This window comes from Rhamphochromis sp. 'chilingali', assembly GCF_963969265.1.
Source record: "Rhamphochromis sp. 'chilingali' genome assembly, chromosome: 8".
Lineage (NCBI taxonomy): Eukaryota > Metazoa > Chordata > Actinopteri > Cichliformes > Cichlidae > Rhamphochromis > Rhamphochromis sp. 'chilingali'.
Window position 1 is genome coordinate 37,676,689 of NC_137935.1, and position 18,434 is coordinate 37,695,122.

At 46.1% G+C, this 18,434-nt stretch overlaps 1 protein-coding gene across 1 annotated transcript; it reads left to right on the forward strand.

Moving 5' to 3' along the window:
* Window positions 1–8,534: 8,534 nt before the first annotated feature.
* LOC308401607 (PHD finger protein 12-like) lies at window positions 8,535–18,170 on the forward strand (the record flags this gene model as incomplete). The annotated part of the gene is made up of 8 exons (XM_080889877.1): window positions 8,535–8,573; window positions 8,704–8,791; window positions 13,940–14,070; window positions 14,480–14,618; window positions 14,733–14,828; window positions 16,558–16,640; window positions 16,734–16,955; window positions 18,144–18,170. The coding sequence occupies 8 exons, from the start codon at window positions 8,535–8,537 to the stop codon at window positions 18,168–18,170; spliced, it is 825 nt and encodes a 274-aa protein (XP_080746003.1).
* Window positions 18,171–18,434: the final 264 nt, after the last annotated feature.

The following is an 18,434-nucleotide window of genomic DNA, read 5'->3' on the forward strand; positions in this document are numbered from 1 at the left end:
GACAGAACAGAGATGGAACAAGAGCAGGTGAGACACACATGTTAGTCAAATGGTTGTTTACCAAAAGTATAACTGTATCATAGGTCCTCATAAGATAAGATAAGATAAGATAAGATAAGATAACCTTTATTAGTCCCACACGTGGGAAATTTGTTTTGTCACAGCAGGAAGTGGACAGTGCAAAAGTTATGACGCAAAAATTAGAATACAATAAGAATAAATACAGTACACAGCTGTACAGAATAGAATAAAATAATATACTATATACAGTAGAATAAAATAGAATAAAAATATACAATAAGATAAAAATAGAATACGAATGCTATATACAACTGAGTAAAAATACAACGATGCCAGAAAAGATTATTGCACTTAGTGTTATTGCACATGTGTGGATGTGTGTGTTTGTTCAGTTAAAGTCTTTGTTGTGGAGTCTGACAGCAGTGGGGAGGAAAGACCTGCGAAATCTCTCCGTCCCACACCGTGGGTGCCGCAGTCTCCCACTGAAGGAGCTGCTCAGTGCTGTCACAGTCTGCTGCATGGGGTGGGAGACGTTGTCCAACAGGGATGACAGCTTAGCCGCCATTCTCCTGTCACTCACCACCTCCACTGGGTCCAGAGGGCATCCTAGAACAGAGCTGGCCCTTCGGATCACCCTGTTCAGTCTCTTCCTGTCCCCAGCAGAGATGCTGCCGCCCCAGCAGACCACACCATAAAAGATAGCAGAAGCCACCACAGAGTCATAGAAGGTCTTCAGGAGTGGGCCCTCCACCCCAAACGACCTGAGTCTCCGCAGCAGGTACAACCTGCTCTGCCCTTTCCTGTAGAGGGCGTCTGAGTTATGAGTCCAGTCCAGTCTGTTGTTCAGATGAACACCAAGGTACCTGTAGCTGTCCACAGCCTCAATGTCCATACCCTGGATGTTCAGTGGTTGCAGTGGAGAATGCTTGTGCCTGCGGAAGTCTACCACCAGCTCCTTGGTTTTACTGGCGTTGATCTGGAGGTAGTTCAGCTGGCACCAGTCCACAAAGTCTTGAGTCAGTCCTCTGTACTCCTTGTCGTCCCCATCAGTGATGAGGCCGACTATTGCAGAGTCATCAGAGAACTTCTGCAGGAAGCACTGGGTGGAATTGTGGGAGAAGTCTGCAGTGTAGATGGTGAAGAGGAACGGAGCCAGAACTGTTCCCTGTGGGGCCCCCGTACTGCAGACGACCCTGTCCGACACACAGCCCTGAGTCCTCACATACTGTGGTCGGTCGGTGAGGTAGTCCAGGATCCAGGTAGTGAGGTGATGGTCCACTCCAGAGTTCACCAGCTTGTCCTTTAGAACCGAGGGAAGAATAGTGTTGAAGGCACTGGAGAAATCAAAGAACATGATTATCACAGTGCTTCCAGCGGTCTCCAGGTGAGCGAGGGAACGATGTAGGAGGTGAATGACGGCATCATCCGCTCCAATGCCAGGCTGGTAGGCAAACTGAAGTGGGTCCAGTGATGAGCTTGTTAGGCGCCGAAGCTGAGCCAGGACCAACCGCTCCAGGGTCTTCATCAGGTGGGATGTCAGAGCCACCGGCCTGTAGCTGTTGAGGTCCTTGGGGCGTGAAGTCTTTGGCACTGGTACAACACAGGAGGTTTTCCAGAGCTGTGGGACTCTTCCCAACCTCAGGCTCAGGTTGAAGAGGTGCTCCATCACCCCACACAGTTGGTCCGCGCAGGACCTGACGACCCTCGAGCTGATGCCATCTGGACCCGCTGCCTTCTTGCCATTAATCCTCCTCAGTTCCCTCCTAACCTGGGTGGTTGAGAGAGACAGGCTGGAGCCTTGTGTTGAGTGTGTATTGGATGCTGTTGTTGGGGGTGGGGAGGAGTGAGCAGGGTGAATAGAGGAGGTGTGAAGTGTCTGAGGTGTCAGAGGTGGAACAGCAGCAGTGGGGGTGGGTGAGTCTGCAGCCGATGTTGTAGACTGTCTCATGGTTGAATCAAATCTGTTGAAGAAATGATTCAGTTCATTTGCCCACCTCCAGGCAGAGAGTTCTGCTGTTTATGGCCTGAGATGGTTCTGAGGCCTCTCCAGACTTCACCAACGTTGTTTTGCTGAAGCTGGTTCTCCATCTTCTGCCTGTAGCTGTCCTTCCCATTCCTTATCAGTCCCCTCAACTCTCTCTGCACCCTTTTCAACTCCTCTTTGTCATTGGATTTGAAGGCCCTCCTCTTCTGCTTGAGGACAGCTTTAATTTCTGGGGTAATCCAAGGTTTGTTGTTGGAGAAACACCGTACAGTCCTGGTAGGTACGGTGTTATCCACACAGAAATTAATATAGTCAGTAATGCATGTAGTAAGGCTGTCGATGTCCTCTCCATGGTCGTCACAGATCACCTCCCACACAGTCGACTCAAAACAGTCCTTAAGAGCCTCCTCGCTCTCCTCTGACCATCTCTGCACTGTGCGGGTGGCTGGTGGCACCCTGCGCACTAAGGGCTCATACACAGGGACAAGGTGCACCAGGTTGTGGTCAGATTTGCCCAGTGGAGGGAGAGGTGATGAACTGTATGCCTCTTCAGCATTGTAGCATGTAGCTCATAGTGTTTCTTTTTAGGTTTGTTATTTTTCAAATTCTATATTTATTAAGTTATGCAGGCTTGTTTACACAACAAGGCTAAATAATTATATAAACGTTTCTGAATCTAAATAGTGGACTTTGGTAGAATTAAAAAATAAGTGTAGTGCAGGTCTATGATGATTTTTAGTGCTACTATCATCTAGTTTTGATTCTGGTTCTGTCTTGGTTAAATCCTGCTCTGGGTCTGGTTGAATTGGGGTTTAGTCCTCGTGTCTTGATACAGCCCTGACTTTGTTCTGCCTTGCTGCTTAATTAAAAAACTAGTTTAAGGTGTCCTGCATTTGTAGCTGTTGCTGTTCTGTGAGTCTATGGTGCAAGTGGTGCGATATGCCCATGTAGAAAGGACGGCACTGCGACGCTGGACTTGCCCTTACTCTGGGCTCCCTCTTTATTCTGGCAACTGGTACAAAGAAAACAGCACACAGTCGTTATTAACAGTGTGCAAAGCAACTGCAACATTCAGTTCACCAGCTGGGGAGTATTTTCCTTTTCTTTTCTTCCAAACATAACACTTAACAAATGACTAAGATATATTTATACAACATAACAGCAACAAAGTCTTTCTTTAAAAGTTCTAGCTGAAACCAAACCTGTGATCATATAGTGGCAGTATTATTTATTTATTTTTCTCTTTGTGGTAAATGAGTGATAAGAGACATTATATCTCCTTTTTCCTAACCAACAACAACAATAACATATAAAAACAGCTTTTCTATTATAAAACAAATCATCATTGTTTATCATTTTTTTTCCTATACAACAGCATCAATTAAAACTTATACTTAACAGCGCCTACCTGGTACAAAGAAAACAGCAAACAGTCGTCATTAACAGTGTGCAAAGACACTGCAACATTCAGTTCTGTTAACAAGAATTAGAACAATTACAATCTCATAGAGAAACATTAGAGCTGAGTGCAAGTCAACAAGCACCCGACTAGCTAACGAGTATTAGCTTAGCATGCTAACTAAAAATGCTACTCGTGAATAAAGTTACTACCCATGCATCAAAATGCCTGTAACTTTCAGGATACATGCTAGTACTGCTTACAATCAAAATACATGTTGACAATTACCACCATAAGAATGTTTTCATTAATACACATACAAAATTGACAACAGTATCGCTCACAAGCACCTACCACCAGCTTGGGAGTATTTTCTAGTGGTGTGCGGATCGATACTGAAATATCGATTCTTCCGATACCAGCAATTTATGTTCTAGAATCGATTCTCATATTATAATATCGATATTTTTGTACTCTGCACAACCCACAGCATCCACCAAAATCAACAAAATAAAAGAGAGACCCAAAAGAAAACAGACCCGACATGGTTATATAGACACACCAACTCAAGAAGTATCCCCAAAAGGATGAAGCAGAGTGAGCAGCGCCAACTCACTACAACTCCTGGATGCAGGATGCCGTCTACACCCCACACAAACCATGCCCCACAGAAAAAAAAATGTCCCCGCATCGGGACTGAAGTTCAAACATGGTGGTGCAAATGAAAACCAGAATGGAACAAAGAATACACCAAACTGGAAACCACAATGTAGAAGAAAAACCTTACTGAAAAGCCTTGACTTAGAGACTTTGCCAATTATCTGACTTGCATCATTAACGACCTCTTGAGTGGACATTACATGGAGCAACCGATTGACTGGTTTGACAATGCGTCCAAAACGAGATCTGACTGGTTGTACATTGCCAGGACCAGATTGGTTGGAAGGCTTGAGTTGTCTGTTCGCTCCCTGAGTGATAGTCGAGGGGGCCGATAAGCAGTCTCGTTCAGAGGTCACTGAACCGGCTTGATGGTGCAAATCACTCACACTCTCAGGCTCATCAGCCATGCTGAAAACACGACTAGAGGGCTCAGCGCCCTCACAGCTGTCTGAACATGCAGCCGACAAATTGTCAACCCATTGCCGAGTTCTGTTCACAGAATCCTCACTTTCTGAGAAAGACAGCAATCCCGTCGCATCCATGACATCGCCAGATCCAGCTTCAGAAGAAGACTGAAAGGTGCGATCTGCTGTCCACGTCCACAGGTCCATTCTCATGAAGCTGGCTGGGCTGTTGCACAAACCCTGAGGGAGGCGGTTATACTTGTACAAACCCATGGGTGTTGTGAATGGAGAGTATTTGCGATCCTCCTCATGTAGCGGCATGTTATAGAAGCCAGAAGTCAAGTCCATTGTGCTAAAAAACGCATTGCCACCAAGGGCTGCCAAGCAATCAGCTTGATGTGGCAGGGGATGAGCGTCCTTCAGCGTCCGCCTGTTTTTTTGGGGTTTTTTTTTGTCCCGTTTGGATCTTTAGCCATCATAATTGTCTTATTATTATTATTATTTATTTTATCAAGTGGATCATCATGGCCTTGCCATATTGGTCCATTTGATTGACCTTTATTATTGGGGCGATCGTGGCTCAAGAGTTGGGAGTTCGCCTTGTAATCGGAAGGTTGCCGGTTCGAGCCCCGGCTTGGACAGTCTCGGTTGTTGTGTCCTTGGGCAAGACACTTCACCCGTTGCCTACTGGTGGTGGTCAGAGGGCCCGGTGGCGCCAGTGTCCGGCAGCCTCGCCTCTGTCAGTGCTCCCCAGGGTGGCTGTGGCTACAATGTAGCTTGCCATCACCAGTGTGTGAATGTGTGTGTGAATGGGTGGATGACTGGATATGTAAAGCGCTTTGGGGTCCTTAGGGACTAGTAAAGCGCTATATAAATACAGGCCATTTACCATTTATTATAATTATGTATTTATTTTATTTTATTTTTTGGTTGCTACAAACCGGACAGACATGACTGGGGGATAGGACAGGGAGAAAGAATGAAAGAAAGAGAGGGAGAGAAAGAAAAACAGAGGGGAGAAGAGACGGTGAGAAAGGGGGGAAGAAAGAAAGAAAAACAAACAAAACACCTGGATCACCTGTATGGAGAAAAAAAAACAGAAGAGAAAGCAAACAACAAAGAGCAACATAATAAATACAGCACCATCACAATAAACTAGCTAGCAGTAGATAACAGTAGATACTAAATATTAAACGCTATTGTGCAGCACGCAAAATAGACAGCGCACAATGTGCTTTGAGGCAGCAGCCAAGAAAGGTGTAGTCCGCGTCTGTGAACACCTGTGTGTACACCTGTGTGCATACCTGTGTGGATCAGCATGCTTCTATTCCTTTTTTTTTTTTCTTTTTTGTGTCCCGTTTGGATCTTTAGCCATCAGAATTGTTGTCTTAAGGCCAAGAAAGATGCCAAGCAGATTTATTTTACCAAGTGGATCATCATGGCCTTGCCATATTGGTCCATTTGATTGACCTTTATTATAATTATGAATTTATTTTATTTTCAGTTGCTACAAACGGGACAGACATGACTGGGGGATAGGACAGGGAGAAAGAATGAAAGAAAGAGAGGGAGAGAAAGAAAACCAAAGAGGAGAAGAGACGGTGAGAAGGGGGGGAAGAAAGAAAAAAAACCAAAAACAAATAAAACACCTGGGTCACCTGTATGGAGAAAAAAAACAGAAGAGAAAGCAAACAACAAAGAGCAACATAATAAAAAAAACAGCACCATCACAATAAACTTGTATTCCAAAGGATTCCCCATGTAACGATCTGCTAGGGAGTGTGGGGAGCCATAGCCCCGTCCCCCAGGGCATGAAGCAGGTATGGAGGAGATCCAGGCCCCAGACATCCAGAGGCCCCAGAGTACGAGGACCTGAGGAGGACCACCAAAGGGGGGGAACCGTGCCACACTTCTGGGAAGAGCTGAGGAGAGCCCCAAACGAGAGGTCACCCAGCAGCTATGGAGCAGAGGCCAGAGGGGGTTGCAGTGGCGTGCCTGCGGGCTCTGCCGGCAGCCAGCTGTGCCAGAGAGGACCAGAGGCCTGAGCGGACCCCACCCCCCGGAAGGGGCCCAGCCGGGCCACAGGCGCCAGGCCCTGCCAATCGGCCACCAGGAGTGAGCCGGTACATACATGAGCGCCCAGCCCCAGTCGACAAGAACCACCAACACACCAACGTCTGAGGGCATCAGCCACCAGCAGGGAGTGTGGTGAGGGGAGATAGGCCTCCGTACTTTGGAGGGCCTGAGATGTACCCAGAGAACCAACCAAATACTCTGCACTCACCCAACGTGTAGACAGACACAAATAGACACTGCACAGACAGTCACACTCCCCAAACATACTCTATATCCCAGGTCCAGGTACCCCCGTCCCCAGAGGGGCAAGCTGCACCTAGACCCAGGAGATGGAACCCTTCTCTCTGGGGTGGAGGCAAGCGGACCACCTCCTTATCTGCAGTAGCAGGGAGGCCCCGCATCCCAGACCCCAATCTGACGGCCAGAACCTCCTCCCAGCCCCCCAGCCCTGAGGGCTAAAAGAACCGGGGTGAGTGAAGACCCCAAACCTCCCTCCGCCCGCTCATATGTAGTGTTGCTGTGTGCTGTTCTAAAGTGCATTTAAAACACAGGAGAGCATGGTTCCTGCTTCCTATCAGAGAGCAGCATGGCTCCTCCCGAAAACCCTCAGTGTCTATATGCATTTAAAATTGAGGGTAGGGCACCAGCGCCAGAGGTGGGTTGGAATAAACCGACCATCCTCTGGATGCTGTAAAACGTGCCCACCCGCAAGGCCCTATATGTATGTGTTATGTGAGAGTGTTAGTAATGTGGATGTCTAGGTTGCAGAATAAAATTGAGGCACAGGCGGCCAGAAGGGGACAGAGGGGGAGTGCCTCCCCTGCACCCTGGTGACATACCTGCACCCCAAGCCCTGCGTGTGTGGGTGGGTGTGGTAGAGCGGGAATAGGGAGGCAGCTGAGGATGGGGAAGGAAGAAAGGGAGGGGCAAGCGGCCCCTCCCTGGGGTCAGCTCCCCCGCTGACCCCAGTAGGCACCCCCACACTCTGGAACCCACCAGGGCAAGGGGGCCCAGGCCCATCCGGCCCATCTAAGAGCCACCAGAGCCCCTAACCAGGTCATGGCCACATCCCCCGGGTTAGGCCCTCCAGGGAAAACGTCCCTAGGGACTCCTCAGACGCCCTAAGGCCGTCCCTACCCCCATATCAACCACAATACCGAAGGCAGGACCAAACCACGACTCCCCACCCCCACTAGGTGATGAAGCCAATCAAAAGACCCAAAGGGATTGATCAAATGTGATGGCAGAGGCTGTATCAAGACTAATGTGATCTATTAGATGGTTTTTATGTTGGTTAGAATTAAGATTATTTTTATTTTTCCAGTTAATGAGGACCATTTTCTTGGCAATGCATAGGGCCGTAAAAACAATGTGGGCTGTGTTTATTTCTGCAGTGACCACATCCAAGTTGCCCAGCAAGCATACTAAAGGGGAGGCTGGAATGTTACATTTCAGACACTTTGATAAGTCTTCACATATCTCACGCCAAAACTTCTGAACTGGTGGACAGAACCAAAGAGCGTGGATGTAATTGTCCGGTGTATTTGCTAGACAGTGTGAGCAGTTGTTGGAAGGTGTATGTCTCTCTCCTCCATCTTGTTAAGAACCTGGCGGAGCTTGTGGTATTCGGCAGGAGGCACACGCCTGATGGCGAGAAAAGACATCTTGATAATTGACCACAAGGTCAGCCAACTTTTCTTGCCAGTCCGGAGACACATCACAGGACTTTAGGTCCAGGTCACCCAGGCCAACACGGTCCAGCCTCTCCTGTACAGTACCAACATCCACTGTGGGTACAGATGTCCCAGTGGGCTCTGTACGAGTAGACTGTTGACTGAGCTCTGGAACCTCCATATCCTCCAATGCAAAGCAGGTGTAGACATCAGCAAGCTTGGCATTCCTCCACAGAATAACAGAGTTGTCTGTGACGTTGAGGAGCTTGAGTGGGACCCACCTGTCTCCCCAGAGAGGAGTCACCACTCTAGCGACCATGATGCCCCTGGGTGCAGAGCGAGAGGGGGTTGGCTCAGTAACCACAGTAGAGCCGGGAGAAATCTTAACATCTTTAGGAGGTTTCCCCCATACAAGAAACTCACTGTTACCTGGCAGGGTGACAGCCCTGTTGCACCTTACTGTGCCCACTTTGTCTGGTACCTCAGTACCAGACCAGCATTCCAGCCCAGCAAGCAGAGAGAGGAACTGTTCAAGTTCCTGATGCCCTGAACCCGACGTCAAAACTGCCTCCCAGTAGCTTGCATCTTTCTTGAACTGATGGATTAAATGTCTGATGACATTCGAGCCATAAATTAAGTAATTTTGTTGATTCTCAACAACAAAGGTTGGAACCAAGATATGACACCCATACACTTCCATGTCGAGCTCCACCACTGATTTAGGCTTCACTCGTACACCACCACAGCCAACAAAAACAACAGTGGGTGCCCCCTGATTGCTCAAATCAATAGCACCAGCAGCAGCAAACCTCTGCAGTGCTACTTCACTGAAAAAACAGGCCATTGAACCACTATCCAACATAGCACCAAGGGATGCCTTGCCTCCGATTGTAACAGGAGTGTAGAACAGGCTGTCACTGCTGCTGATTCTCTGTGTGTCCTGAAAAATAACTCTCTCAGACTTGTCTAAGTCCTTTACATTGTCATACAGCTCTGCTGCATCATATGTGTGGGAGTGTTCTTCATGACCTGTACAGCCTCCCTCAAAACACAGGTCGTCTAGTTTCCCTGGGTGTTAATACCCGTAGAGGCCCCATTGGCACACGAGCGCCGTGTGTGACCGGGCTGAAAGCATGGGAAACAGAGTCGGGCAAAGCGGCAATGGGACTGTGTAGTGTGGTCCTCCTTATTACAGACCTGACAGCTCCTGCCATTGAACGAAGGGGCCCGGTTCTGTACTCGCCCGCCACCCTGCCGTGAGGGGGAATGTTCATCCCCAGCCTTCACTTTATTCAACAGCTCCCTGAGCATTGACATCATCTTACCAAGCACAGCATTGTCGCTGGGCTGCTGACTGTGGGAGAACTGCTCCTCAGGAGCAGGGAGAACAGACTGCTTCTGGTAATGCAGGGGAATAGTCTGACATCTATTCTAATGCTATCTACCGCCTGACTACCGAGGACAGTGACGTCATCAGCGAGAGACCGGTGACCAGCATCGCAGAGCATGACGTCCGAGCGGCACTGAGGAGAGTGAACACAAGGAAAGCGGCGGGGCCAGACGGCATCACCGGCCGTCTGCTGCGCTGCTGTGCTGACCAGCTAGCAGGTGTGTTCACTTACATCTTCAACGAGTCCATGGTGAAGTCTGTGGTCCCCACATGCTTCAAAGGATCCACCATCATCCCTGTGCCCAAGAACAGCAAACTCTCATCCCTGAACGATTACCGGCCAGTTGCACTGACCTCGGAAGTAATGAAGGTGTTTGAGAGGCTGCTGAAGAACATCATCTCCTCCTCCATCCCAGAGGACAAGCCCATTATCATCAATGGAGCTCCAGTGGAGAGGGTGCAGTCCTTCAAGTATCTTGGTGTCCACATCTCCTCAGACCTGACATGGGCTGCCCACATTCAGGCCCAGACCAAAAAGGCTAGGCAGTGCCTGTATCACCTACGACAACTGAGGAAGTTCAGGGTCTCTCCAAAGATCCTCAGGATTTTCTACACAGGCGCTGTGGAGAGCATCCTCACACAGAACATGACATCGTGGTTTGGGAACAGCTGTGTGAAGGACCAAAAAGCTCTCCAGAGAGTGATCCGTACAGCAGAACGCTGCTGCAGGATTGCTCTCCCCCCGCTTCAGGACACCTACACCAGGAAATGCCGGACTAGAGCAGCGCAGATACTGAAAGACCCGTCCCATCCTGGCAACAAACTGTTCCAACTTCTGCAATCTGGTAGAAGGTTCCGCATCTTCCGGGCAAGGACAGAGAGACTCAAGAGGAGCTTCTATCCCCAAGCCATCCGTGCCCTAAACACACACACCCGCCCTCTCACATCATCTATAATTGACTGAGACAGGACTCTTCCAGACACTAAACCAAGGCACAATGTACATTTCAATTCCTTTAATTTTAAATATGTTTATATTGTCTATCCTGTAAAATAGTCAGATGTCTATTCATATTAATGTACAGAATTCACCTGCTTGCTGCTACTACTGCACATTCACCCAATGTATATACTACATATATATATATATATATGTATGTATATATATATATATATATATATATATATATATATATATATATAATGTTCTTCCTCTACACCCCCCCCCCCCCCCCCCCCCCCAATTTTTTTGCACATGTCGAGGAGCGTGTCAGGCTACATTTCACTGTGTGTTATACTTGTATAACTATGCATGTGACAAATAAAGAACCTTGAACCTTGAACCTTGATATAAATACATTTTTAACTTTAAGAAATTGTGTTAATAGTCATGCTGTTAGGCTGAATTATTATTAGTATTAACATCTCCACTTTCATAACGTCTGTTTTGCATTAAAGCACAGAGAAGGCCTCAGAACTGAGAATGGTTATATGCTCACCTTTCTTCACTTCACTACATGCTTGTTTGAAGGCTTACACACATTCACTCGCACACTTTAACACACATGCGCTTTGGGGTCCTTAGGGACTAGAAAAGTGCTATACAAATGCAGGCCATTTACCATCTTTAACACACGATCACAGACTTTAGAGGGAAAACCAGCACACCGCAGACCACGGCCTCTCTGTGTGAGGATCTAAACGTATTCTACGCTAGATTCGACACAGCGAACACCATGAGACCGGACAGTGTGCGCACCGCGGATGACGTCAGTGCGCACACTGTGTCTGAGGAGGATGTGCGGAAGTGCTTCAGGAAGGTGAACGCGCGCAAAGCTACTGGTCCGGACGGGATTCCCGGCCGCGTCCTCAAGTCATGCGCGGCTCAGCTGGCTGGAGTGTTCACACACATCTTCAACCTTTCCCTCTCTCTGTCTGTAGTCCCAGCCTGCTTCAAAATGGCCACCATCGTCCCTGTACCCAAATCCTCCACCATCTCCTCATTGAACGACTGGCGACCTGTAGCCCTGACCCCCATCGTGAGCAAATGCTTCGACAAGCTGGTCAGGGACTTCATCTGCTCTGCACTACCCGACTCACTGGACCCTCTACAGTTTGCATACCGCCACAACAGGTCCACTGATGATGCCATAGCCCTGACACTACACACTGCCCTGTCACACCTGGAGAAGAGAGACACGTATGTGAGAATGCTGTTTGTAGATTACAGCTCAGCATTCAATACCATCGTTCCCTCGAAACTGGACAGGAAACTGCAGGATCTAGGACTGAGCAGCTCCCTCTGCAGCTGGATCCTTAGCTTCCTGTCTGACAGACGCCAAGTGGTCAGACTGGGCAGCATCACCTCATCCCCCATCACACTGAACACTGGTGCTCCACAGGGGTGTGTACTGAGCCCTCTCCTGTACTCACTCTACACCTACGACTGCACAGCCACTAACAACTCCAACATCATTGTGAAGTTTGCGGACGACACAACAGTGGTGGGTCTTATCACCAATGGTGATGAGACGGCTTACAGGGAGGAGGTCAGCGCTCTGACCCACTGGTGTCAAGACAACCATCTCACCCTCAACGTCGCAAAGACAAAGGAGTTGATAGTGGACTTCCGGAGGTGCAGAGAAGTACACACCCCCATCACCATCAACGGCGCTGCTGTGGGGAGAGTGAGCAGCTTCCGGTTCCTTGGTGTACATCTGGCTGAGGATCTTACGTGGTCAGTACACACAAACAAAACAGTGAAGAAGGCGCAGCAGCGCCTCTTCTTTCTCAGGAGACTGAAAAGATTCGGCATGAGCCCCCGCATCCTCAGGACCTTCTATCACTGTGCCATTGAGAGCATCCTCACTGGATGCATCACCACCTGGTATGGCAACAGCACCGCCTACAACTGCAAAGCTCTCCAGCGAGTAGTGCGGTGCTCTGAACGGATAATTGGAGGTGAGCTTCCCTCCCTCCAAGACATCTACAGGAAGCGGTGCCTGAGGAAAGCAGGGAGGATCATCAAGGACTCCAGTCACCCCAGCCATAAACTGTTCAGACTGCTTCCATCAGGAAGGAGGTTCTGCAGCATCCGGTCCCGTACCAGCAGACTGAGAGACAGCTTCTTCCACCAGGCCATCAGACTGCTGAACACGTCATAGACACCTCAGCTTCACTACTGGAACTTCAACATTATGCACTCCATACTGTACAGTAATGCCACTGTTTTGCACATATTCAACTCTGTATATTTTTATTTATTGTTTACTCTATTTAATTTGTAAAATATGTGTATACACACACACACACACACACACACACACACACACACACACACACACACACACACACACACACACACGTAGAAAAATATTTAGTATACACATCCAGAAATGCATATACTATTATATATTGTACATATATTTATTAGTTTCAGATGTAGCCATTCTTGTATTTGCTTGTTTACATTATTGTATTTTGCACAACTCTGTTGCTTGTGAAGCTCGCACACAAGAATTTCACTCACATGTACTGTACCAATGTACCTGCACATGTGATGTGACAATAAAAGTGATTTGATTTGATTTGATTTGATTTGATTTGACATGCATTCATACGCGTGCACACTGACCAACTCTGCTTCATCCAGGAGATGCAATACTGTCAGAACTCTTTTTTCCCCTTATAATGTAAGAAAGAGCTCCAAGCAGATGGGAAGAAGGCCTTTTTATTTCATGCCTCAGTCTAGGATGCATAGCTTATTTTATTTGGCAGATCACTTAAAATTGTGATTCTGTTATTTCTACTTCTAATAATTTATCAGTTTTTTGTCTTTAGGAAAATGTTTCTTCAAGAAAGTGGAAATGTGATTGTGATATGGGATGTAAATACAGTGAAAGAGTTGAGCTCTTTTGGCAGATACTGTGTATTGTTAAACTATCAAAACAAGCATTTTCTAAAGTGGAAACAAATGAAACGTTCATTTTAAAAGACCTGAGTTTTCTCTCTTTTGAATGTTTACTGTTGCTATTAATTGAATACTCACTGCTGACATAATCGATGGTGCTAACAGTTTTCTTGCATATTTTGTGTCGTGCAGCCCCATTTACCAAAAGGATACATGGCCATTTAAGAGCACATTTTATTTTCAGTTACTGAGTTATGAAGAAAAAAAAGTTATTCAGATACAACTTGCTTTGCCTTCTATCTCAGTAATAGTTCCTGTGCACTTTTTTCCTTTATAGTGAACTATCAAAAACTGTCTTTTTTCTGGTCCTTCTTTTATCTCATCTCATCAGTTTGTCTCTTTTTTCCTCTCCTGTCCCTCAGACATAAAGGCTGCTCCTGCACTGACGGACTCACTGCTGCCCAACACACTGCCCTCCATCACCAACCTGTCCAGCTGCATGAAGGATGGAAAAGAGGAGGATGGGGGTGAGTTTGTCACTCTGCGGCCACATGTGACAGTTTAAGAGCCTTCGTATTGCTGTGTTCTGCTATGAAGCACACGAAGATGGTAAATGGCCTGCATTTGTATAGCATTTTTCTAGTCCCTAAGGACCCCAAAGCGTTTCACACTACATTCAGTCATTCACCCATTCACACACTGGCAAGCTACATTATAGCCACAGCTGCCCAGCGGCTGCCTGATACTGGCGCCACCGGGCCCTCTGACCACCACCAGTAGGGAAACATGGGGTTAGTATCTTGCCCAAGATTTGGCATGCAGCCAGGAGGCAGCCTGGGATCGAACCACCGACCTTCTGATTAGTGGCTGACCTGCTCTGCCACCTGAGCTACAGCCACCTACAAGATGTAATTAGCTTCTAGCGGTTGTGTGCGTTTGTGTTTTTGTGCACATCGATCGAGCTGGACAAACTGGATGCAGAGATGATCAAGCTCTTGGCCTATCAGAGGATCCAGCAGCTCTTTGCTCCCAAAGTGCCCAGCACTCAACCTCCCCCCACCACCAGCACTACCCCAAAAACCTCAGCACCCCACCCAAACAGTAAGATACCTTTGCACTACAGTTTAGTCTGTTTACTTGTCAAGAAGTCAGTTTTTCTGCTGTTTGATTGCTGTTTTGTTCTAATTATTAAAACCTACACTCTCCTCCTCCCAGGTCAGAAAAAGGTGCAAGCCAGAGCGGTCTTTTACCCTCTGACAGGAAGAGGAGCAGCTGTCAGCATGTGCTATAGGACATTACACATAGGATCAGGTAGGACATTCAGTCGCTGTGACTTTGACCCTGCTGCATTCTGTGCCCTGGCTCTGAGCCACTCTTAGGTTTCACCTGTGATGGGGAAAGGTTCACGTAGGAGAACAGCATTAAAGCTGCTCTCACGTAGTTTTTTTTTACCAGTTCACCAAACTCTAGTTAATCATGTTTGATTTAGGTTATATTCTTACCTTGTGACTAAAGTTTAGTAAGACCGAAGTAGAACATAGGTAGGGCCCCATCATACCTGCTGTGTGGTGCCTGGCAAATGTCACCGTACAGCAAAGTTGATGTTACATGTTGTAAGCTGTCATCTCTGCTGGTCATGCACTTCTCCATTTTTATAATCTGGTGTGTTGTTGCATTGCTGCTGCAGCTGGGTTAAAGTCTGTTTTTAATGGCATCCTAACATCATATCAGTACAGAAGTTTAGAGGTTCACAGGTTTCACAGAGGGAGATGTTGAAACTTTGAAACTTGGCAAAAACTTTAAAATTCCTTGGCTTCCAACTTTGACTTCTTCTCCTTCTCTACCAGCGCTGATTTGGAGGACGGGCAACGCCTATTGTTCAGAAGAATACTGCAGCACGTACATGCACCGTAACAGCTAGCATGAATGGATATAGGTGTGTGATGGTATTACTGGTGACACGCAAAGCTGTCAACACAGCAGGTGTACCACGGCCCCTGGTTTGGTGTCTTGGCTCTGAGCTAATCACTCCTACAGATATAAAACTGGGAAGTGAAGCAGAAGCAGTGTGTGGAAAAACTAACAACACCCCATCATTCATTAGCTTGCAGAACCACCAGACAGATTTGCTGACGTGCTTGGAGTCATTGCACTGCCTGATCCTTGGTGACTGTTTTTGGACTTTAACTCCTGGGAATGTTTTGCAGTTGTCTTGCATGTTTTCCACTTGAATAGTGAATAATCTTTCTCATGGTAGAATTATGAGCGTGTTTGGGACTGGCTTCATGCAACTTCAGATACTGACATGCAGCACTCATTTATTCTTTAAGACATCTTTCCTCTTTGGCATTATGTCGACACACACCAGAATGCTTCTGAGTTTATAGAGGTGGTCACTCGTGCTGATAATCAGTTAATCAGTTGTGTTTGATCAGCAGTATGTACCTGCTACTTGTCATCTTTATTTCTATGGAAGCAACAAGGGTTTGCTTAGTGCTTCATACACTAATTCTGCATTTTGGCTTAGTTTTGTCAAATACATGACAGTGTAATGTCATATTTTATAGTTCATCTGAGGTTATATATCAAGATTCAATTTCAAGACCTGCTAAAAACAAGATGATTTTTATTTTGTCCCAATATGTAAACCTTGACAGAAGGTATCCTTTTAACCATGACTGTACTTCTGTACGACAGGCAGCAGTACACGACAGAGAATAATATAATAATGTACTGAGCCTGTACTAGCTCCCAATCTCTGCATCATTAGTCAGGTTGAGTGATAGTTGATACCGTCATCTTTAAATCGGAGTATTTTAAGCAAGTTGGCTGTGAAAGTAAGTTCTTAGACCTGTGAGGGTCACAACAGGACCATGTGGAATAAAAACTACTGAACAAAAACACAATATGTCACATTGGAGTGCAGGTCATTAAAATACATTTTGACACGGCAATACTGCAGAAAAAAAAATCCATGTTGCAAATCTGTATTCTTTGTGTTGTGGGAAAGGGTGTTTAAGTCTTTAACTGTTTCTCTAAGGTGCTGACATGGATGTGTGCCTTACAAACTACGGTCACTGCAACTACGTATCGGGGAAACATGCCTGTATTTTCTATGACGAGGTGAGGCTGTTAAACTACATCACTCTGCAGAGCACTCCTGTGGTTGTTAGTGACCAAGATGTAAATTGTGTGTGTGTGTTTGTCATCCTTCAGAATACCAAGCATTATGAGCTTCTGAACTATAGCGAGCATGGCACCACAGTGGATAATGTCCTGTACTCGTGCGATTTCTCTGAGAAGACCTCACCATGTCCACCCGGTGGCCTGGTAGCCAAAGTCCAAGGAATCATTCGTAAGTACATCTCCGTCATCTGTTTGGATTGGCTTGAAGGAACCCAGGTCTGTGTGCCCAGTTTGACTTGGACTGCTGATGAGGTCGTCACTCATAGATTTTGTATGAACACAATTTTATTGGAGATTACATATCGGAATTTCAGGAGCCGGACCCCCCCCCCCCCCAAAAAAAAAAAAATTGGGGGGGGGGGGGCTGTAGAGGAAGAACATTATATATATATATATATATATAGTATATACATTGGGTGATATTTATATTTATATATTTAATGATATTTATATTATGGAAACAGATTTTTGACATTTTACCTTTTTCCCGTTTTCAGATATAATAAACACGCACAAAACAAAAGCAAACGGCCAGAACACAAAGCTGGAAAACCCACCCGATTGACAAAAATCAACTCAAAATTCTCCCACACAACAGAACCTCCTTTATTCCTCGCTGGCTCCAAATCTCTCAGTGGAATGATCAGTGGTTCGCTATCTGTCACCATCAAAACACTCCACAAATCCCGCGAATGATTTGCTTCCTTATAAACCATTGAATCAGATACCGAAGCAGTTAGGCTCTAAATGAAGCTTCGGACGTCACTGATCACGTGACTCTGGCCAAACGAGTCAAGCTTCGACACAGTGCTTCTGAAGCAGTGTGTTGATTTTTTTGACACACGCACCAGAGCTTCAGCTTCAAGCGGACCATCACTAGTTAGTAGTGTTTGCTTTAAAACACATGCATGGATGTAAAGAATGTAACTACTGCTACCACAAACAAAACCCGGGATATTGTGTGTTAAGAGAAGTTACACCAGCAATGTCTAAATTAAAGCATTATGGCTGACTGTAAAATAACAGAACACAAAATAACAATATATGCAAGTGACAAATGACAAATGAATTCTGTCCTAGCCACTTTGTCACACTGAGTGTGACATGTAATGAATCATCTAATATTTTCATGTTTTTAACTGGTAGTATATTTATTTGAAACATGTGTATAGTTACTCCATTTTTGTATACTTACTATTTTAATGATATATAATGCATATTGCAGAATGTAACAGCCGCATATGTGTCAAAAAAAAGACTTTTTTCTTTTTTGCCACCCCATTTGATCTCCATGCCACCCTCATACCACCCTAAGAAGATTTCTCTTGATCCACCCCTGAGTACTGAGTATGTAAAAGTTCTTCCAGAAGTAACACAGGGAAATGAAGTGGAACGGAAGTAAGTTCACACCACAGTGTGTGGCTGTCTTCTTTTGAGTAGGGTGTTGTTCAACTTTGCAACCACTAGAGTGCAGGATGCCTCAATCTGCTTTTATTACTGAATGAGACCGACAGTGTAACTGTGCTGCGACCCAGTGGTTTGGGAAAAGTACTTGATACGAGTTAGAGGGCTGAGGAAAACATGTAGGACTTTAATCATCAATTGAAGACCATGTCAAGTCTTACATTTAACATTAAGCTTCATTCGGCTTTAAATTTTCAGATTTTCTTTGATAAAACATTTTAAATGTTTTTTTGATTTTAATCATAGAACACCTGTTCACAATGGCAG